This window comes from Jaculus jaculus, chromosome 22, assembly GCF_020740685.1.
Source record: "Jaculus jaculus isolate mJacJac1 chromosome 22, mJacJac1.mat.Y.cur, whole genome shotgun sequence".
In the NCBI taxonomy this organism is placed as follows: domain Eukaryota; kingdom Metazoa; phylum Chordata; class Mammalia; order Rodentia; family Dipodidae; genus Jaculus; species Jaculus jaculus.
This window is the reverse complement of record NC_059123.1, coordinates 2,940,319-2,961,539: the sequence shown is the minus strand read 5'-3', so window position 1 is coordinate 2,961,539 and position 21,221 is coordinate 2,940,319. Positions and strand designations below refer to the sequence as shown.

General features: G+C 47.2%; 1 protein-coding gene across 3 annotated transcripts in view; it reads left to right on the top strand.

Annotated features, from left to right (window-relative positions):
* The window catches only part of Stk38l (serine/threonine kinase 38 like), a 71,821-nt gene extending 50,984 nt beyond the window's left edge, over positions 1–20,837 (top strand). For all 3 annotated transcript variants that reach the window (XM_004664411.2, XM_045139552.1, XM_045139553.1), the window contains 11 exons: positions 7,439–7,561; positions 7,927–8,010; positions 10,671–10,794; positions 11,982–12,136; positions 12,801–12,903; positions 13,066–13,127; positions 15,455–15,572; positions 16,178–16,301; positions 17,025–17,120; positions 19,060–19,151; positions 19,901–20,837. In XM_004664411.2, the coding sequence (XP_004664468.1) occupies positions 7,439–7,561; positions 7,927–8,010; positions 10,671–10,794; positions 11,982–12,136; positions 12,801–12,903; positions 13,066–13,127; positions 15,455–15,572; positions 16,178–16,301; positions 17,025–17,120; positions 19,060–19,151; positions 19,901–20,028 (1,209 nt within the window). In that variant the 3' untranslated portion in view covers positions 20,029–20,837. The remainder of the gene's footprint in view (positions 1–7,438; positions 7,562–7,926; positions 8,011–10,670; positions 10,795–11,981; positions 12,137–12,800; positions 12,904–13,065; positions 13,128–15,454; positions 15,573–16,177; positions 16,302–17,024; positions 17,121–19,059; positions 19,152–19,900) is intronic.
* The last annotated feature ends 384 nt before the right edge of the window (positions 20,838–21,221 follow it).

The window sequence follows — 21,221 nt, the reverse complement described above, 5'->3', positions numbered from 1 at the left end:
CTCTCCAGCCCAAAAGTTTTGAAAGATTTTTTTAAATTTTCTAAGCAAGTGCCCATAACCATTAAGATCTTCCTGTCCTGAGTTAATTAATTAATTTGCAGGCAGAGAGAGAGAATGGGCACACCTTTAGCCCCTGCAAATGAACGACAAGATGAATTCACCACTTTGTGCATCTGGCTTTATGTGGGTACTGGGGAATTGAACCTATGCCGATATGCTTTGCAGGTTAAGCATCTTAACCACTGAGCAATTTCTCCAGCCCCTGAATTAATTTTTTAACTTTATTTTATGTATATTTATTACAGAGAGGCAGATAGGGATAGAGAGAGAAAGTGTGCCAGGACCTCTAGCCACTACAAACAAACTCCAGATGTATGTGCTACCTTATGTGCCTGGCTTTACGTAGGTAATGGGGAATTGAACCTGGGTCCTTTGTCTTTTGCTGGCAAGTGCCTTAACCACTAAGCCACCTCTCCAGCCCCTGGCTTACTTTGTGAAGAGTGTTCAGATGTATGCATGTCTTGCCTATGTACAGAGGCCTGAGAAAGCTGTCAGGTATTCTCCCTTGACACAGTCTCTCATTGCACCTGGAGCTGCCTATGTTTGGTTAAACTGACTAACTGTTAAACGCCAGTGATCTTCGGTCTGTGTCCCCCTTAGTGCTGGAGTGGCAAGCCTGCATCTCTGCCTAGCTTTTTTTTTTTTATTATTATTCATTTATTTGAGAGTGACAGAGAGAAAAGAGGCAGATAAAGAGAGAGAGAGAATGGACACTCTAGGGCCTCCAGCTGCTGCAAACGAATTCCAGACGCGTGCGCCCCCTTGTGCATTGGCTAACGTGGGTCCTGGGGAATCAATCCTCGAACCAGGGTCCTTAGGCTTCACAGGCAAGCGCTTAACTGCTAAGCCATCTCTCCAGCCCTATGCCCAGCTTATTAATGTGGATGCTCAGGTCCACACTCATGCTTCCACAAAAGCACTTTTAAACCTGTTAGCCATCTTCCCAGCCCTCATCTCAAAAGTTTTTCTAATTAATCATATGCTTCTCTAGGCCAATGTTACTATATGAATTTAGGCCATCGTATACCTCACCTGATGGACAGCCCTCTTGAAATGGTCTCTCTTCCTCCTATCCCCAGTTTTCTGTACAGTACAAACAAGATTCTGAGCAGTGGCCTCTGCTTCTCTCTCCCCCTCGCTTCCTTCCCCCCTCTTTCCTCCTGCCTCTCACCTGCTCTGCCTCACCCTCTGCCCTGAGCACCACTGCAGGGCTTGGTTTGCCTTCACTCCTCTCTGGCCCTTTCCCATGCTGTTTCTGCCCCATACAACAGCCGTGACTCCAGGAACTTCAGATCTGGCTTTGTGCGCCACATCCACTGGGAAATCATCCCTCCTTGCCTCGCCTCTTCTCCCACATGCTGCCCTCCACTGCTGCTCTCTCCCAGCTGGTTGTGAAATGCCGTCTTTCCGGAGACCAGAAGCTCCTCCTTGTCTCACTCAGCTTTTTGTCCAGAGCTGGCAGGGGACTGTGGATGGAGATTATGGATGTGTGCATGTGTTTTGAGTGTGTGTGCGTGTGCAGGTACGCATTACAAGTATGTAGTGAATGAAGAAAAGTGGCTCCTTGTCTTCAGGGAGTCTAGAGAGATTATGGATGTGTGCATGTGTTTTGAGTGTGTGCATGTGCAAGTACGTGTTAGGAGGCCTGGAAGTGCAGCGCAGGGTGAGTGCTTCCTGACATGTGAGACTGAGTTAAGTCCCAGCACTGCCCCTTCCCTCATCAGAAGAATGTGGCAAATTTCAAAACTACAGATCTCTCTCCTCCCTCGATACATGGGATAAGGAAAGGTTTCATGGAAGAGGGAACAACCGCTTTAAATCTCAACCAATGGGTCGAATCACTTTACAAACCATAAGTATATACAAAATAATGCTGACATATGCAGAATTGTGCACACGGGGCCACGTGGAAGGTGGTGAGGAAGACCATTGGCAGCAGCAGTGGAAAGCTGGCTTCACGGCGCTCACAGTTTGCTGACCCAAAGTCAGGTGATGGGATCTTCCCCGAAGCTTCAGTCTGTTCCTCTAAAGTTGCTTACATAACACTATAGTAAATATTGTACAGGCTTAATTCTATGTTGTTTTATTTAGTGAGAGAGGTAATGACTTAAGACTGTATTATCCCAGTCCATAGACAAGAAGAAGTAAGACTGAGCACATCCTTGCCTATTTTTCTCATTGGCATTGTTACTTTCTTAGCATGAAGATTAAGTAAAATTGTACTAACACTGAAATCTTAAACACAAGTTTTTTTGGGTTTTTTTTGTGATACTGTTGATTGAACCCAGGACCTTGTACATGCTAGCAAGCACTCTACGATTGAACTATATTTCCAGTCCTTTAAACACAAGATCTTAATTTTGTCTAGAAGAGATACTCTAAGAACACACGCCCAAGCCTGGTCTACAATCCCAGTATTCAGGAGGCTTAGGCAGGAGTGCCACAAGTTCAAGGCCAGCCTGTGCTTCATAACAAGACACTGTCTTTAAAAAAAAAAAAAACAGGGCTGGAGAGATGGCTTAATGGTTACAGCGCTTGCCTGTGAAGCCTAAGGACCCAGGTTCAAGTCTCTGGATCTACATTAGCCAGATGCACAAAGGTGAGGCAAGCACGAGGTCGCTCGTGCCGACTAGGTGGCACAAGCGTCTGAAATTCAATATCAGTGGCTGAGGCCCTGGCACACCAATTCGCTCTCTCTCCTCTGTTTGTCTGTCTCAAAAAAAAAAAAAAGTAGACTGTTTTCCTTCTTTTTCTGTCATGTTTAATCCTCATAGCTTATCTGTTAATGAAGACCATATCTCAGTAAGAGACTGAGTGCTTAGCTCAGTGACATTATCACCTAGTAACTGACTGTTAGGAAACAGTTGCCCTTCAGTTAGCCTTGTGTGGCCAAGTTTCTGTGGTTCACGAAGAGCTGGAAATGTGGACTTCTTTGTAGTCACCTGCTTTTTAAAATACTTGCAAGCAAGTGGGATGTTTTTAAAACAACTTTTGGTGCTGGAGAGGTTGCTCAGTGCTTAAAGGTACTTGCTTAAAAAGGCTGCTGGGCTGGGTTCAGTTCCCCAGCACCCGTGTAAGGTTGGATCTAATGGCATGTGCCTCTGTGATCCCAGTGTATCTGCGACAATGGAAGGCAGAACCAAGAGACTAGGAATCCCACAGGCCACCAGCTAGTCTGATGTTGGCTGTGTGGTTTGCTGTCTGCAGCAGCAGAAGACCCCCGTCCAAGGAGGGGGAGCACAGACGCCTCCAAGTTGTCCGCTGACCTCCTCATGTGCACTGTAGCGGTCAGCCTTGGGTGCGGATGGAGGGATATTTAGTGACACTGACAGATCCAGGGGAAGTTCCGTGATGGCAGAAGCTGGCCCGCCTTCACATGTCCAAGCAGAGAGAGAGAAGCCACCACAAGCTAGCGGCTCACTTCAGGAGCTCCAGGCCAAGCCACACGCTCTGTGTCTCTTCAGACCGGAGTTCCAGTCCAGCACCACGCCTTAGGCTGGAACCAGGGTAGACCCTCAGTGACGCCTCCTCCAGCCAGGTGGCTGCAGACCTAAAGTACAAACTTTAATAAAATCCTGAGTGTATTGGGGGCCAGCCATTGAAACTTCTACATGCACTGTGGCACACGTGCCCATACACACAGTAAATAAACAGAAAACCCTCACAGTCCATGTGACGTATCTGAAGCCTGAATGCAACTTGTAGCTTCCAGCTGGCGCCTGCTAGCATGTGCCCGCAGTTCAACAATTTTCCTTAGTTCTCGTAAATAGCCTACAGAAAAGGTCAAATCATTTTGCATCTAAAAGTAGGCTGTTGCTCATAATACCTGTTTATAAAGCCACAGTTTTTCTATAACCACAAGTGCTTACGTTTAGGTTCCACGCGGGGTTCTTAGTGACGTCAGGTTGTGCAGGAAGTACACAGTGCTCTCACCTTAGTGAGAGACGAATGTGAACTACATGTGGGGTGAGTTCAGTACACAAAGCTGGCTGCCAAGTGTTGCACTGTGCTCATTGACAACATGCGACGAGGCAGTGTAAGGTAGGCAAAGTGAAGGCGAGGAGGACTGCTCGTGGTTTCTGTAGGCCACGTTCAAAGAAGTCAGCCAGGCGTATGGCACTCCTCACCCACAGGCCCCAAGACCCAACTTCACAGCCAGCTGCAGATGCTCAGGCTTGGCAGAGCAGATTGCTGGACACACAGAGGGTCTGACCACCACCACCTGTCTCTTACTGTGATGTGGTTGTGACACATTGCTTGTTCAGTGTATCTTTAAAAGCCTAGCTATATAATGAAAACTACTCCCCACCCTTAATTCATTATTTTTACTTTTTAAATACATTTATTTGCAATGAGAGAGAGAGTGCCCACCTGGTCCTCTTGCTGCTGCAGACAGATTCTAGGTGCATTTTGCCCCTTCGTGCACCTGGATGTAGGTACCAGAAAATCAAACCTGGATCAGCAGGTTTTGCAAGCAAGTGGCCTCAACTGCTGAGCCAATCTCCCCAGCCCCTAATTTTATTTTTTATTTTGTTAATATATTTATCTATTTGCAAGCAGTGAGAGATAGATGAGAGAATGGGCACTCCAGGGCCTCCAGCCCTGCAAATGGACAATTGCTATTGTAGGCAGTTAGTTCTCTTTGTGAAAAGATGTGTCTCACATACTCGGGGTCCTCTTTTGTGCATGTGTATGTTCATGTGTGAGCAAGTGTGTATGTAGGCTCACGCGTGCCACAGCATGTACCTGGAGGTTATCAGCCATCATCTTCACCTTCTTGACAAGGGTCTCTCATTCAGTGCTGCAAATGCCAGGTTGGCCTACCCGCAAGCCTCAGGGCTCCCTGACTCTGCCCCCATTGCTGCAGGCACATTGGGGTTACAGAAGCACACAGGGTTCTGCACCACAGCCGTCTGGCTTGCATAGCAGGCACTTCTAGCTCTGGGGTTGTCTCCCAGCCCCGTGGCTCTCCTTTTGCTGTCAGGGGCCTGTGCGGACCCTGTGTCCTTTGTCTACTTGCTGCATGTCAGACACTCACTGATGTCCTTAGTATTTTGGCTCAGTCTGGTAAGCATATTTTATAAAATGGCAAATTGAGTCTTTTCTGCTCAGATGAGACAGGCTTCTGCAGCCAAAGAATTTTGTATTACGACCATGAAAGGAGATGCAGAATCATCTTTCCAGAGTCTTAAGTACACGTATGTAAGTTTTAAAAGTGAAAGCCGGGGTCTGGGGAGATGGCTTAGTGGTTATGGCACTTGCCTATAAAGCCAAAAGACCTAGGTTCAGTTCCCCAGGACCACATAAGCCAGATGCACAAGGTGGCACATGAGTCTGGAGTTTGTTTGCAGTGCCTAGAGCCCTGGTGAGCCCATTCTCTGTCCTTCCCTCCCCCTCCCTCTCTCAAATAAATAAATAAAAATAAAAATATTTAATAATGAAAGCCAGGCTGGAGAGATGGCTTAGCAGTTAAGGCGTTTAAAAGCCCAAGGACCCAGTTTTGATTCCCCAGGACCCACGTAAGCCAGATGCACAAGGTGGTGCAGGTGTCTGGAGTTCGTATGCAGCTGCTGAAGGCCCTGCCACACCCAGTCTCATTCTTTCTCTGAAACAAAATAAAAAAAAAAAAGTTAAAGCTTTTTTGCTACCCATGAGGGACATGGTACTACAGTGCCACCAATCGGCCTGAAAAAAAAAACAATAATCTTAAAACAGAAGCTAGTGTTTGGAGTTGTCACACCCATTATGTACAAAATCCATTACATACATGTATACAAATACTAAGCAAATAAAAATTTTTAAAATTGTAATTTCAGTGCATCTATGTACTGATTAATGTAGGCTTCATCTTGGTTTTCATAATTAATTTTAGCTGAATTAAACTCTTTAAAAGATTAAAATCAAGCTGGGCATGGTTGCACTCAGGAGCAGAGGTAGATGGATCACCATTAGTTCTAGGCCAACCTGGGACTACAGAGTGAATTCTGGGTCAGCCTGCCCTTGATTGAGACCCCTTGCCTTGAAAAACAAAGAGATTAAAATCTCCCAAATTCCAAGTACATTTTTGTTATTGTTAGTTTTCGAGGTAGGGTCTCTCTCTAGCTCAGGTTGACCTGTAATTCACTGTGCAGTCTCAAGGTGGCCTTGAACTCACAGCGACTCTCCTACCTTTGCCTCCTGATTGCTGGGATTAAAGGTGTGTTCCAACACGCCTTGCCCAAGTACATTTTTTTTAATAATAGGGAGTTACCATATCTGGATAGCTTTTTAATAAAATAATGCTTTTTAAAAAATATTTTATTTATTTATTCATTTGACAGAGAAAGAGGGGAGGAAAGAGAGAGAGAGAGAATGGGCATGCCAGGGCCTCCAACCACTGTAAGCGAACTCCAAATGCATGTGCCCCCTTGTGCATCTGGCTAATTTTTATGAGTTCTTAATTGGATGGAAGGATGAATTATATATGTAACAAACTAGTTGCCCTGAAATATTTCACAAAGTCCACTTCAACAAGATGGACTGGGGCTGGGGAAATGGTTCAACAGTTAAGGTGCTTGCCTGCAAAGCCTACAACCTTGGTTCAATTCTCCAGTACCCACATGCAGCCAGATGCACAAAGTGGTACATCCATGGGGAATTCATTTGCAGCAGGGGGAGACCCTGGTGTACCTATTTTCTTTCTCTATCTCCTTTCAAGTAATTAATGTGTGTGTGTGTGTGTGTGTGTGTATTGTTTTTTAAAGAAGATATATGTAGTAGACAGCCTTATGTTGCTGGGATGAACTTCCAAACCAGACATACTTATGAAGGAAGGGCTTATTGAAGCTTGCAGATGGAGGGGAAGTTCCAATAATGGCAAAAGAATCTGGCCCTCTTTCACAGGTCCATGGGGGGTTGCAGAGAGGGAGGGAGGGAGAAGGAGATGGAGGAGAGGTGGGGAGGAAGGACCAAACCACTCCTGCAGAGGGAGGGAGGAGAGAGGGACGGAGAGAGAGAGAAGGGGATGGAGGAGAGGTGAGGGGAAGGGCCAAACCACTCCTGCAGAGGGAGCACACTCAGGCATCAGGCAGAGCTCTGGCATTCTGCCTCTCTTCAGACTGGAACTCCAGCCCACCCCGCACCTTAGAGCCAGACTCCACGATCCACCCACACTGACATCACCTCCAGCCAGGTGGCTACAGATCTAAATTACAAGAAATGTCATCGTAATACTGTTTTCTTCTTTCCTTGCTTAATAAATACTTAACTTTGGTAAACAGAGTGTGGTACGAATACATAATATCTAAGACATACCTTTTTTTATTCTTTAATATTATAAATGCCTATGAAACTACTTAAAAATCATCCTAACTTCTTTTTTTTTTTTTTTTTTCAATAGAAAAAGCTGCGCCGATCACAGCATGCTCGCAAGGAGACCGAGTTCCTGCGGCTCAAGAGGACCAGGCTTGGCTTGGATGACTTCGAGTCTCTGAAAGTGATAGGACGAGGAGCTTTTGGAGAGGTGCGGCTGGTTCCAAGTCTGTGTCGTCGAGCACGTGTACTTAAGATGCTTAATGTGATTCCTGAAGGCTAGGGACGTAGCTTAGTTAGTGGCATGCTTGCCACACATGCACGCAGGCCTGAGTTCTGTCCCCTAGCACCTCATGAACCAGGTATGACAGCAAATGTGGGAGCAGGAGGCAGGGGACTCAGGAATTCAAGGCACCCTGGGAGAGGCCGAGACAAGGGGGCGCGGAGGGAAGAATGTGTGCATACACTTCCCGCTGCATTACCAGCAAGAAGTGCTAGCTTTCTTCAAAAGCACGTGCTTTTCACTCTTGCGTTGGCAGCTCTGAGTGTGTAGCACTTACGTGTTCGATGTTCTAGGTGCGGCTGGTCCAGAAGAAGGACACAGGGCACATTTACGCAATGAAGATACTGAGAAAGGCGGACATGCTTGAAAAAGAGCAGGTACGTGTTCTTTCTGACGTGCGGTGCCAAGGCTCACCCCTGGGGCCTGCACAGAGGGTTTCTGTTGGGAGTGTTTCTCTGCGTGCACGGGTAGGTGGCGTACACACGCATATACCCTGCAGTGGCCAGAGTGCAACGTTGGGCACCCTGCCCCGTCCCTCTTCCACCTGTTCCCACCTGAGCTGGGGTCTCTCCTTGACTCTGGAGCCTGTCATGCTTTCATAAGCTCCGGGGGTTCTTGGTCGGTGCCCCTCTGCAGGACTGGGGTTGCACATGTGCGTGCACACAGTTGATGTAGTTTGTCAGGCCCTCGTTGTCACAGTTAAGTGCTTCCGCTGAGCCATCTCTCTAGCCCTATATTGGGATTTGCAAAGACCTTATTACATAACCCATTAATTTTGATAATCTGTTTTAGTGTTCAGTTAGTATATTTTAAGTATTTTAAATTTATTTATTTTTTGACAGAGAAAGAGGGAGGGGGAGAGAGAGAGAAAATCGGCGTTAACAGGGCCTCCAGCCTCTTACAAACAAATCCAGACGCATGTACCCCCTTTTGCATCTGACTAACGTGGGTCCTTGGGAATCAAACCTGAGTCCTTTGGCTTTGCAGGCAAACCTTAACCCATAAGCCACCCCTTCAGCCCCAATTATATATTTGAAATTTCTCTAAATTTGTACTTTGGTTTTTTGTTGTTGTTGTTGTTTGAGGTAGGTTCTCACTCTAGCCCAGACTGACCTGGAATTCACTATGTAGTCCCAGGCTGGCCTTGAACTCCTGGCAGTCCTCCTACCTCTGCCTCCCGAGTGCTGGGATTAAAGGCACCACCACGCCTGGCAGTACTCCATATTAGTCTGCTTGAGCTGCTCTGGGACATACCATCGGCCGTGAGGCTGAAAAAACAGAAACTTTATTTTCTCACGTTCTGGAGGCTTCTGGAAGGGTATGGTTTCTGGTGAGTGCTCCTCCTGGCTTGTAGATGGGGACCTGCTCATCAAGTGTTGCCAGCCTTTCCTTGGCGAGTACAAGAACTTTGAAAGTGAACACACGTGCTTACATACAACTCTTAATGTCTCAGTGTAAGGACACTTCTCTCACTCTTATGACTGTTTACATCTCTGTATAAAATACTGTGTGTGTGTGTGTGTGTGTGTGTGTGTGTGTGTACGCGTGTGCACGCTCTCGCGCTCGCTCGCTCTCTCGCACGCAACCTCAGCCTTTAAAATGACCTTTTCAAGCCTAGTATGGTGGTGCATGCCTGTAATCCCAGCACTCCGAAGGCAGAGGTAAGAAGATCACTGTGAGTTCAAGACCACTCTGAGACAACATAGTGAACTCCATTTCAACCTGGGCTAGAATGAGGCCCTATCTAAAAAAATTTAAAAAAAAAAAACAAAACTTTTCAGAAGTTACATTGGAGGGTTAAGACTCACTGTGTGAACTTTGGAAAGAAGAGGCTCACTCAGTCCATAACAAGATACCTTCTGAAAGATGTCCGTGTCTGACTTGCTGAGGACAAGGGACTGTTATCAGGACTGCAGGCCTGTCTCATAGCCGGTCAGTTTGCTGATGCTACTAATTCCAGATCTGTTCTCTCTCTCTCTCTCTCTCTCTCTCTGTTGTTTTCGAGGTAGATCTAGCCCTAGCTGACCTGGAATTCATGTATAGTCTCAGGGTGGCCTCGAACTCTAGCGATCCTCCTACCCCTGCCTCCTGAGTGGAGTGCTGGGATCAAAGGTGTGCTTTTCCTTTAAACACTTTACATTGCTTTGCAAAAGGCAGTGGTTAGGAGTGGTGTTAGCATTTTTTACGTAATAAAACAGAGCCAGAGAGACCTTCAAGCAGGTCTTATTTCCTGACTCTGGAGCTCCGATCCCAGAGCCTTTCCTGAACCATGGAGTAGAACAGTAGCCAAGCCTGCGCAGCCCGCACGTGAGATCTTAAGTGGACCTCATCTCGTCACCTGTGACGTTACAGATACACGTCCTCATGTTGGAACCAGCGTTCGTACTGGTGCATAACTGTTAATCTTTGTAACAAGATGGGAAAGTGACCATACTCCCCATAAGTGAGTGCGCTCAGTGTCCACACTAGTATCAGTTAACCCCCGTGGGTGAGTACGCTCAGTTTTCACACCTAGTATTCCTAGTACTGCATGTCTGAGAATGGATAGCTAATCCTTAGGAACAAGCACAGATGTGGAGGCTTATATACAGTGATATAAACTATATACATGCTCCTGTATCTTTAAAAAACTACCACGTAGAGATCAAGCTGGGTCCTTTTCTAACAGTTAAAAATAGGTGGTGGTTCCTAAAGTCGGAGTGGTGTCATAATTGTGCACACAACGTCAGGATTCCTGACTAAGGGAAGGTGCTGCAGCACTACCCAGAACGGCTGGGGACCGGCCTTGGTTCTGTGTCTCGGAGTCTTCCACTTTGGGCTGTTCATGGCATCTTTTCAGGCTTAATGAGACAGCCTAAGTAAGCTGTTTTGTGCTCTATTTTTTCTCCAGGTCTAATGAGAATGTGAACATGCACATTTCAAATACTTTCTAACATGCCAACTTTCCTTTGTGACCGTTAACAGCTGGATAATTGAAACAGCTAAACTTAAAAAGTGTGCAGTGTGTTTCAATTATTTTTTTAATCTGTTTATCTAGGTGGCACATATCCGAGCTGAAAGAGACATTTTGGTCGAGGCAGATGGTGCCTGGGTGGTCAAGATGTTTTACAGCTTTCAGGACAAGCGGAACCTTTATTTAATCATGGAGTTTCTCCCTGGAGGTAACTGACTGAGTGCATCCTCACAGTGGGATTAACTGGTTTTGCTGAGGTTACATATAGTCATTGTCATAGTGCGTAAGTCACTCATTTTGACCTCACATCTCACCTATTTTGGAGGAACGGTTAGCTGACACCATTCTGACCATTCTCTATTCACTGTCACAAGTGTAGAATTAAGACATAACTGGCTGGAGAGATGGCTTAGCAGTTAAGGCGTTTGTCTGCAAAGCCAAAGGACCCAGGTTCTATTCTCCAGGACCCATATGGTGGTGCATGCATCTGGAGTTCCTTCCCCCTCCCTTGCTCTCTGCCTCTTTCTCGCTCTCTAATAAATAAAAATAATTTTTTTAAACAACATAACGACGAGAAAGCCTGATGGGCACGTGATTGACAGCGTGCAGAAAGGAGAGTCCAGGCCGTCTGTGAGATGCAGGAAATGTCCAGCTTCCGCTGTGCTCAGGGAAACGCAAATTAAAGCAAGAGCACGATGCTGTGCTCTTTCCCACTCCTGGTTATCAGAAACTTCACGTCTGATGACGCCTAGGACCAGTGAGGCTGTGAAGGACGGTGGTGTCTTGTGCGCTGATCGTCCCGGGTCCAGCATTGACACACCAGCCTGCAGCCGTGCCGTGGAGACACTGACAGAGGAGAGGAAACCTAGATGCCGGGTCGGGGCCTGGGAGAAGGAGGAGCCAAGCAGTCAGTTACACAGAGAACCATTTACCGTGGCTAAGAGCAAAAAGGTGCTCACGCTCCATCAGTAAGATCTAAAGCCTTGTAAAGTGAAATCAAGTTGAACAATCACACGCAGCGTGATACAGTGTACGTAACTTAGGAACGCATAAAGATTGTAAGCTCCTCTTACGTGGTGACTCACACCTACTGTTACAGCACCTGAGGGCAGAGACAGGGTCACCGCAATTTCAATTTCAAGGCCTGGCAGCCTGGGCTGCATAGAGACCCTATCTCAAAAAAAAAAAAAAAAGATAATGAATCTATACATTAGTATATGCACTCTGCATATACAAAGGAAGTTTTTGCAAAGAAAAAGCCAGGTGATGTGGTGCATGCCTATAATCCCAGCACCTAGGAGCTCCAGGTCATCCTTGGCCACATCACACCATCTCAGAAGACAGAAGCGTGCCCCTTTATGTGGCATCTCGGTGACCTGATGCTGTCTTCCTTAGGCGATATGATGACATTGCTAATGAAGAAGGACACCTTGACAGAGGAGGAAACGCAGTTCTACATGTCAGAGACTGTTCTGGCAATCGACGCGATCCACCAGCTGGGGTTTATCCACAGGGACATCAAGCCAGACAACCTTCTGCTGGACGCCAAGGCACGTGAGGCGGGAGGGGCCGGGGCCTCGCCGCGCAGCAGCGCTGCTCTGCGGCCAGGACAGGGTGTTTTCTGAAGTCGAAGGACACCGTGGCGAAAATCCTATTTTTTTACTCTTCCCATTGTTTACTATTTTAGATTATCCTCAAAAATACGTAATTTTACTAAAAAGCATATGAATCCTAAACTAAGAATTTTTCAGAAATATTGTTAAGCTAGGTGTGGTGGCGCACGCCTTTAATCCTAGCACTCAGGAGGCAGAGGTAGGTGGATGGCCTGCCTTGTTTGAGGCCAGCCAGAGACTACATAGTGAATTTAGAGCAAGACCCAATCTCAGAGTAAATAAACAAACAAATAAATGACCAAAAATTTTCTGTTTGCCTGTGTGTGTGTGTGTGTGTGTGTGCGTGCGCGCGCGCGCGCGTGCACCAGGACCACTTGACACTGCAAACAGATGCTTCATACTTACAGCACCTTCTGCACCTGGCTTTATGTGGGTGCAGGGGAGTTAATTCCAGTTTGACAGGCTTTGCAAGCAAGCACCTTTAACTGTTGAGCCATCTTCCTCGCCCCTAAACTAACAATTTCTATAATAATTCCATTTAAAAGAGGAGTTATTTTTTAAAGTTAACATAATCTGATTTTACTGGATTTTTTTTTTTTAGGGACATGTGAAATTATCTGATTTTGGTTTATGCACTGGGTTAAAGAAAGCTCACCGGACTGAATTCTATAGAAACCTCACCCACAACCCACCAAGCGACTTCTGTAAGTTTGCTTTCCCTCTGGTTCAAACCTTGTAGCTAGCCGTGCTATAAAGAGCCGAAGTCTCTTCCTCCTCCCTCCCCTAAGTCTGCCTGTGTGTCTGAAGTCTCAGGTGTGTGCTTTGTCTTTCGGTGCCTCCCCAGTCACGCCTCTTGTTGAAATTAGCGTTTCAGAACATGAACTCGAAGAGGAAGGCAGAGACATGGAAGAAGAACAGGAGGCAGCTGGTGAGTCTGCTGTTCGCGGAGCCCAGGCTCTGTGCTCAGAGCCTCGCTGGTTCCTTTTGCTTGCTTGGTTTGGTTTTTGGAAGTAGGGTCTCACTATCCCAGGCTAACCTGGAATTCACCATGCAGTATCAGAGTGACCTCGAACTCACCACGATCCTACCTCTGCCTCCCAAGTGTTGGGGTTAAAGGCATGCGCCCCCACTCCCGGCTCCTCCCTGTGTCTTCACTGGGCTGAGAAAACGGCGCTTTTCCTGTTTCTTCTTATTTATTTGAGAGAAAGAGATAGGCAAGTGCCTTCCATCTCTCCAGCCCATAAAACTCCATTTCTACTTTCAGATGTGTGCCACTTAGATAATATTTTTTTATTTAATTTACTTATTTGAGAGAGAGAGAGAGAAACCGATGAGAATGGGTACACCAGTGCCTCCAGCCACTGCAAATGAATTCCAGATGCATGTGCCCCCTTGTGCATCTGGCTTTACATGGGTACTGGAAAATCAAACCTGGATCCTTTGGTTTTGCTGGCAAGCACCTTAACTGCTAAGCCATCACTCCAGCCCAAAATATTTTATTTTTATTTATTTATTTGGGAGATAGAAAGAGAGGCAGATAAAGAGAAAGAAAGAATGGGCACACCAGGGCCTCCAGCCACTGCATACAAACTCCAGATGCATACACCACCTTATACATCAAACTGGTGTGGGTCCTGGGGAATTGAACCTGAGTCCTTTGTCTTTGCAGGCAAGCATCTCTTAACCACTAAGCCGTCTCTGCAGCCCCGTGTTTTATAGTTGAGTAAAGAATGACACTATTTCCTACTTTTGTAGGAAAAAAAAAATGCTGCTTAAGAGCATGGCTAAGGCCAGCCCTTGTGGTGCCTGTCTGTAATCCCAACACTTGGGAGGCTGAGGCGGGGGAAGGTCTCTTTTAGAACCCAGACCCTCCAGGTACAGTCCCTCCCCTCTTGACTGCTACAGCTAGCAGACCACCCCCGCTGCGCCTTCTCCCGCCTCCAGACAGCCAAGCCCTCCGTGGCGGAGACTGCAGGCGGGTTATGGATGCACGCGGCTCCCTGCTCCCAGGCCCGGAGGCCCACCGGCCACTGTCACAGTGCACAAGTCTCATGGGAACTAGGCCCGTTGTTCTTCAGACACCTGTATCCAGGAGTGTCCTTGAGGCTTTTCAACACCTTCCTCAGCCCAGCTCTGTGCCTGCTTAGGTGACTGACACCAGCAGACCTCGGACCATTTCTTCACGGGAGGTTTCTCGCAGGGTGAGCGGAGCTCTCCTGCACGCCCACTGCTCTGTCAGCGTTTCCTGAAGGGCATCCAGCCCGGGTCTTCTAGAAACTGCCCTCCTGTCTCAAAAACAGAGAAACATGGCAAGAGAACTAACTGTGTGCCTCCTGCTTACAGAGGATTCACAGACTAGATGCCGTGTGCACACGGGTTACAGTTCTCATGCCAGCCGCTGCTCTGTGTTAGGTCATGGCTCCCAATGAAGAGGTAGAAATGAGTTTTGGAATTTGGGACAGGGAATTTCTCCTGCACAGTGACCGCCTGCCATCATGTCTCCCATAGGGTACTTAGGTGATGCTTTCAGATGGCCCCTACAGTGGTGCCCTGTTGACAGCACCCACCGTGAAGAACTCCTTTTGATGGGCTCTCTCATTAGGAGATTCCCAGTGGAGTGCCCTGCAATCAGGTTCACAGTGCAAATGCCTGCGCTTTACAGAGCACACTCACTTTTCATGTTTCGTTCTCAGGTCAGCTGCTACCCCCACCTTGTGTAGCAAGTAACTGGGAGCAGGGAAGCCAGGTCTGCTGAGTTCAGACTTGTCACTAGTTTGAGAGGGACTTGCAGCCCCTTCTTGGAGGCCGAGATCCTGCATTCAACACTATTACTTGGCTCAGTAGTACATATTATACACATGCTGAGTAAGCCTTGAATGAGAAACTAGCTTATGTGTATATTGCTCTGTCTGTAGTAAGCCAGTGTTAAAATAAAAAAAATAAAAGAAGGGCTAGAGAGATGGCTTAGTGGTTAAGGCGCTTGCCTGTAAGGCCAAGGGACCCATGTTCAATTCCCCAGGACCCACATAAGCCAGATAGTCAATGTGGCGCATGTGTCTGGAGTTTGTTTGCAGTGGCTGGAGGCCCTGGTGTGTCCATATTCTCCTTTCCTCCCTCTCTCTCTCTCTCTCCCTTCCTACCTCCCCCCTCCCTCCCTCCCTCCCTCCCTCAAGTAAATAAATAGAAAACAAAATTCTTTCAAAAAATAATGAAATGAAGTAAAAGAATGCTGCATGACAAGCTGTTTCTGTGTAGGCGTATTCCACAGTCGGGACACCGGATTACATCGCTCCAGAAGTGTTCATGCAGACGGGCTACAACAAACTGTGTGACTGGTGGTCTCTGGGCGTGATCATGTACGAGATGCTGATAGGTAGGTGCTTCCCCGGCTGTGTGCCCAGTGCGTGGTGCCACTCTGTGAACGCCACCGTGTGAGCGCCAGTGCGTGAGCGGGCTGCACATGCTGTGCACAAAGAGCTGAGCTGGAGAACCAAAAGACAAGAGAAGAAGTAGCTGAGCTGTTTGAACGCACTGCCCACACCCCTCAGCACTAAACCCATGCTGATAAATAAAGGTTGAGGTAGGGAGGCATTTAACTAGCTTAGCATGTGTCGAAACCCTGTCTCCTGGTTTCTCAGGGAAAGCTAAGAGGTGAAACTGGGAGGGTGCGCTTCAGATCCTTCAAGGACTGCATTGTCAATTATTGTAAAGCGATGCACATTGACATTATTTTATGGTCAGAGCACTGCGGGCTCTCTTGTATGTTTGAGGCAGACTCTCACCCTAGCCCAGGCTGACCTGGAGCTCACTCTGTAGCCTAGGCTGGCCTTGAACTCATGATCATCCTCCTACCTCAGCCTCTCAAGGGCTAGGAATATAGTCAGGCACCACCATCAGCTTCTTGCTTCTGTATGTACTCAGTAGATCTGGTTGAAGTGACCACAGAAGCTGATAAAGCGTGTTCTCCCTGACCCATAGGCTATCCACCTTTCTGCTCTGAAACCCCTCAAGAAACATACAGAAAAGTGATGAACTGGAAAGAAACGCTGGTGTTTCCTCCGGAAGTCCCTATCTCTGAGAAAGCCAAGGACTTAATCCTCAGGTTAGTGTTTAAGTTCCTAGAGCAGTGTGGGCTGTCTTAAGACTAGACAAGTGCCCGAGAGACCCAGGGCCACTTTTGTGTGTGGAGAATGTCACTGCTCCACACAGGCAAGGTCAGCAAAGGAAAGGTTGTGAATATGCAAACTCTGAAAATGCAAGCAGTTTGCAGGAAGGAGGGAGTGAGGAGAGGAAGGAGCAGGAGGTCTAGTGCTGCTGCAGGCCCTGGCGCATAACCCTGTCACACTGCAAGGACCCGGCGCTTGCCGGGTGCAAAGGGAAAGGGGCCGTCAGCAGCAGCAGCTCACGAAGACCTGCATTCCAGAGCCAAAGCTGGAAGGAGCCCGTGTCTTCGGCTCGGGCGACAGTGACGCTGCCCGGGACAACCTGTGCCAAACGGAAGTCACGTCACTGTCCAACAGGAGTATCTCCACATTCGCGTTTCAGAAGATTAATCTATATCAAGACGTGTAATGGCCAGGAAAGTTTTCAGTACGTTAAGTGAAAATAGACGTCTTAAAATACTTTATCAGCACAGTGATTAGAAGGGAATCACTCCAAATGTGTATAGTAGTTAACACCTAAGTAATCTGATTACATTTTCAGAGTGAATAAGGTTAATTTCAACAAACCAAAAAGTTACAGTGCACTTTTAAAAAACATTTAAAAATTGTATAATTGAGCACTTGGATGTAACGTGTAAATGATAACTTCTGTTTCTTTGTAGATTTTGTACTGATTCTGAAAACAGAATTGGGAATAGTGGAGTAGAAGAAATAAAAGGACATCCCTTCTTTGAAGGTGTAGACTGGGGGCACATTAGGTATGTTTCTAGGCGTGGACTGAGGTAATAGAGGTCTGGGTTGGAAGGCTGGTTTCCTCTGGTTGTGCTGGATGAACTGGAGAAGGAAGGCTCCTCGGGAAGAGCTCCTGGCGCTTGCTTGGTGTGCGCCGAGGACCTCTGTGTGCACTTAGCTGGCACTCCTCATCCCAGCCGTGCCTGAGAAGCTGTGTGGCTGCAGCTGCCAGTCCTTTTCCCAGTGTCAGAACCGGTAGTGAGTGAGTTGATTCTAGGAATCGTCCTGCAGCAGGAGGCTTACGCGCCTCTTGCATACTGCTCATTAGGGACAAGAAAGCCGTGATCCCAGAGAGCCAGGGCCTACTGCTCTTTACACTAAGCCAAGCTTGTCTGGTAAGTAAAACAAGATAATTCTGGTAATAAGAACATACTTGGGCCTAGCACATGACTTTAATCCCAGCACTCGGGAGGCAAAGGTAGAAGGATCAGTGTGAGTTCCCAGGTCAGCCGGGGCTAGAGTGAGACCCTACCTCAAAAAAAAAGGGGGTTGGAGAGATGGCTTAGTGGTTAAGCACTTGCCTGTGAAGCCTAAGGACCCACGTTAGCCAGATGCACAAGGGGGCACATGTGTCAGGAGTTCATTTGCAGTGGCTTGAAGCCCTGGTGCACCCATTCTCTCTCTCTCTCCCTCTCTCTCTCTCTCTCCTCCTCTTTCTCTCTCTGTCTGTCGCTCTCAAAAAGATAAAAATAAACAACAACAACAAAAAAGGCTGGAGAGATGGCTTAGCAGTTAAGGTGCTTGCCTGCAAAGCCAAAGGACCCAGGTTCAGTTCCCCAGGACCCACGTAAACCAGATGTACAAAGTGGCTCATGCATCAGGAGTTCACTTGCAGGGGCAGGGGACCCTGGCATGTCCATTTTCTTTTTGCTTTCCCTCCCACCCTGCCACACAAAAAAAAACTTGGTACAGATTTTTATATAATTTGGTAGGCTTGGTACCTAGTAAGTGCTTAAATCCATTAAGTATGTGCTGAAAAAGCAATAAAAACTCCTAGTTTCTTTTAACTCTTTTCTATAGTTAAATGTTTTTGCCATGATAAGTCGTCGTATAACTAGATTTGTTTTGTAGCCTAACTTCCTGAGTTCTCCTGTGAAGCTTAAGGACCTAGGTTCGATTCCCCAGAACCCACATGCACATGGTGGCACATGCGTCTGGGTTCATTTGCAGGGGCTGAGGGCCCTGGCACACCTTTTCTCTTTCTTTGTCTCTACAATAAATAAAAATTGGAAAAGTCCTGTGACTGAGACACTTTTGCACTCAGAGTTCACAGCCATTATTGTAGTCCCTGCGTCCTCACTTTTCATATACTTTTGATTTATGGCTTTTCTCATAGAATCTTGTCTTTTTTTTTAATTAATTAATTTATTTATTTATTTATTTGAGAGCGACAGACACAGAGAGAAAGACAAAGAGAGAGAGAGAGAATGGGCGCGCCAGGGCTTCCAGCCTCTGCAAATGAACTCCAGATGCGTGCGCCCCCTTGTGCATCTGGCTAACGTGGGACCTGGGGAACCGAGCCTCGAACCGGGGTCCTTAGGCTTCACAGGCAAGCGCTTAACCGCTAAGCCATCTCTCCAGCCCAGAATCTTGTCTTAGTTCACTTGCCTAGGTTTGTCCCTCCCTCACAATCTCTTGTCATCCTTTATGCAGTTACAAAAATTTTCTTTAATTTAAAAATCACAAGGAAGTCTTAATATGAAAATAGAAAAAAATTCAAGTAAATGAAAATATTTTAGTAAAAAATTGCACTCAGTTATTTTGAGATTCAGTCAACTATTCTCAAATCCTCAGTAAATGTCCTTGGGGTTTTTAATGTCTGTAGCATTCAGAAATTTCAAGAGTAACTTGTAAAATTAAGAGTTGAAGAAAATTCACCATGAATGATAAATTGTCTTTTCCTAGGGAGAGGCCCGCAGCCATCCCAATAGAGATCAAAAGCTTTGATGACACTTCAAATTTTGATGACTTCCCCGAGTCTGACATCTTACAACCAGGTAAGACGGTCTCCTGATGCCACTGAGGTTATAGGAGCCTGTGAGGGCTGGGGACACTTTCAGTCAGAAGGCCCTGCCTTGCCAGAATGACGGCTTGAGTTTTGGTCCAGGGCCCGTGTGATCATGACGGGTGGTGCCTGTGCCTGTCACCCAGTGCCAGGGCGGTAGAGAGCGGGTTGCTGGGCTCGAGGCCTCTGAGAGTATCTTTAAAGTGGGGAGAAGCGGGCCATGGTGGCGCACGCCTTCAATCCCTGTACTCAGGAGGATCGCTGGGAATTCAAGGCCAGCTTTGGAATAGAGTGAACTCCAGGTCAGCCTGGCCTAGAGTGAGACTCTACCTCAAAAAGAAAGAGGAAATGTGAGGGGAGGATGGTTTTCCTGAGGCTAGCACCTTAGGTTGTCCTCTGGCCTCTGCATGCACACACAGCTGTACCTGTACCCGTGCACGTGTGCACTAACATACGCACAGACACACTGAAGCACAGAAAAGGAAAGGGGCCGCAGATGCAGCGTACCGGGTAGACTGCGTGCCGCGCGTGCACAGCTCTGGGTTGGATTCCCAGCACCACATAAACCAGGCATGGTGGCAGACGCACGTAAGCCCAGCACGTGGGAAGTGGAGGCAGCAAGATCAGGAGTTCACAGCCAGCCTGAGGAGCTACATGAGACTCATTTAAAACAAAACAAAACAAAAAGTCTGTGAAGATGTTGTTTCACTAATGAAATTCATGGTTATTTTTTTGTCCTAGTGCCAAATACCACAGAGCCGGACTATAAATCCAAAGACTGGGTTTTTCTCAATTACACTTACAAACGGTTTGAGGGGTTGACGCAGCGTGGCTCCATCCCCACCTACATGAAAGCTGGGAAGTTGTGAGTGCACGTCGGGCCCGCGTCCAGGAGCGCTCAGGGGCCGCACCGCCGGGCGCGGTCGGCATTGTCGCCTGGACACTGACCCCAGAGACAGTGCTGCGTACTGACCGCAGTGGAAATGCTACAGGGTTAGGACTCTGGAGACTACAACAGGAATTGGTTGGCAGTGCCAGCTTGCTTTTTAAAAAAAAATGGAAAAACAAATATTATTTTTGTTAACTTTATTATACGAGGGTACTGGACTAAAAGGAGCAGACGTCGCTTTCTCACTGCACTGCCCGCGTGGCCACACCTCCCGTCCAGCCAGGAACACCACGGCCCATGGACAGCACTGTGGCCCATTGGGCCGATCAGTGCAGAGCAGAGCGCGTGGCTCTACAAGACAGTGGGAGTCTCTTCCCGGTGGCTGAGAGGACATCTTCGGGCTGCTTGCACATGCGTAGGGTGCCCATGAAGACAGGCTCTGCAGTGGCTTTAGGACACTTACGTAGCATTTTCCACCTCATTACGCAGAGTCCTCAGGACCGTCATGTTCAACACTGTCACTCAAGCCCGCCTCTGAGACACTCCCTCTGCATCGAGAAATACTGATGACCTTTATTTATATATGAACTCTGTATATGCATAGGGAAATGTACTGTATTATATCAAGTGTAAAGTTACCTTTTCTTGTGACGAGAGAACTTCTTTTTTTAACAGGAGGACATAGCATTATTTTAATTTGATTATGGTGAGTTGAATTTCAAAAATGACCATGAAAGCTGCTTGTAGAACCTAGTGTATTTTTATTAAACTATTTTTTTAAATGTCAAACTTCTGATCATGTCAGTGGGTTTGTAGAGGATGAAGAGCTGTTCACTCTGATTTTCAAGAACGCTGTTACAGATCACAGCTGACCCTTTCATTTCTTTTGATGACTACTTTTCCTTTGTAGTAGTATTGTGCCATTATTTTCTTACACCCAGATGTACCAAAGATCCTCTACCAAGGGGCTGATCGCAGCGTAGACTTGCACACAGGTCTTGGCAAAGGCCTCAGGGGCAGCCTTCATCCCCTGGCTCATTGCTGCGGTTCATGCCAACACGCTGGTGCAGACTGGCCATTGTGATGGGCTGACTGGGGAGACAGTGCCAGCATCATCGAATCCTTGGGTGTTTCCCTGAGGAGTAAAGTAAGCCAGCTTGCTCAGCGGGGGAA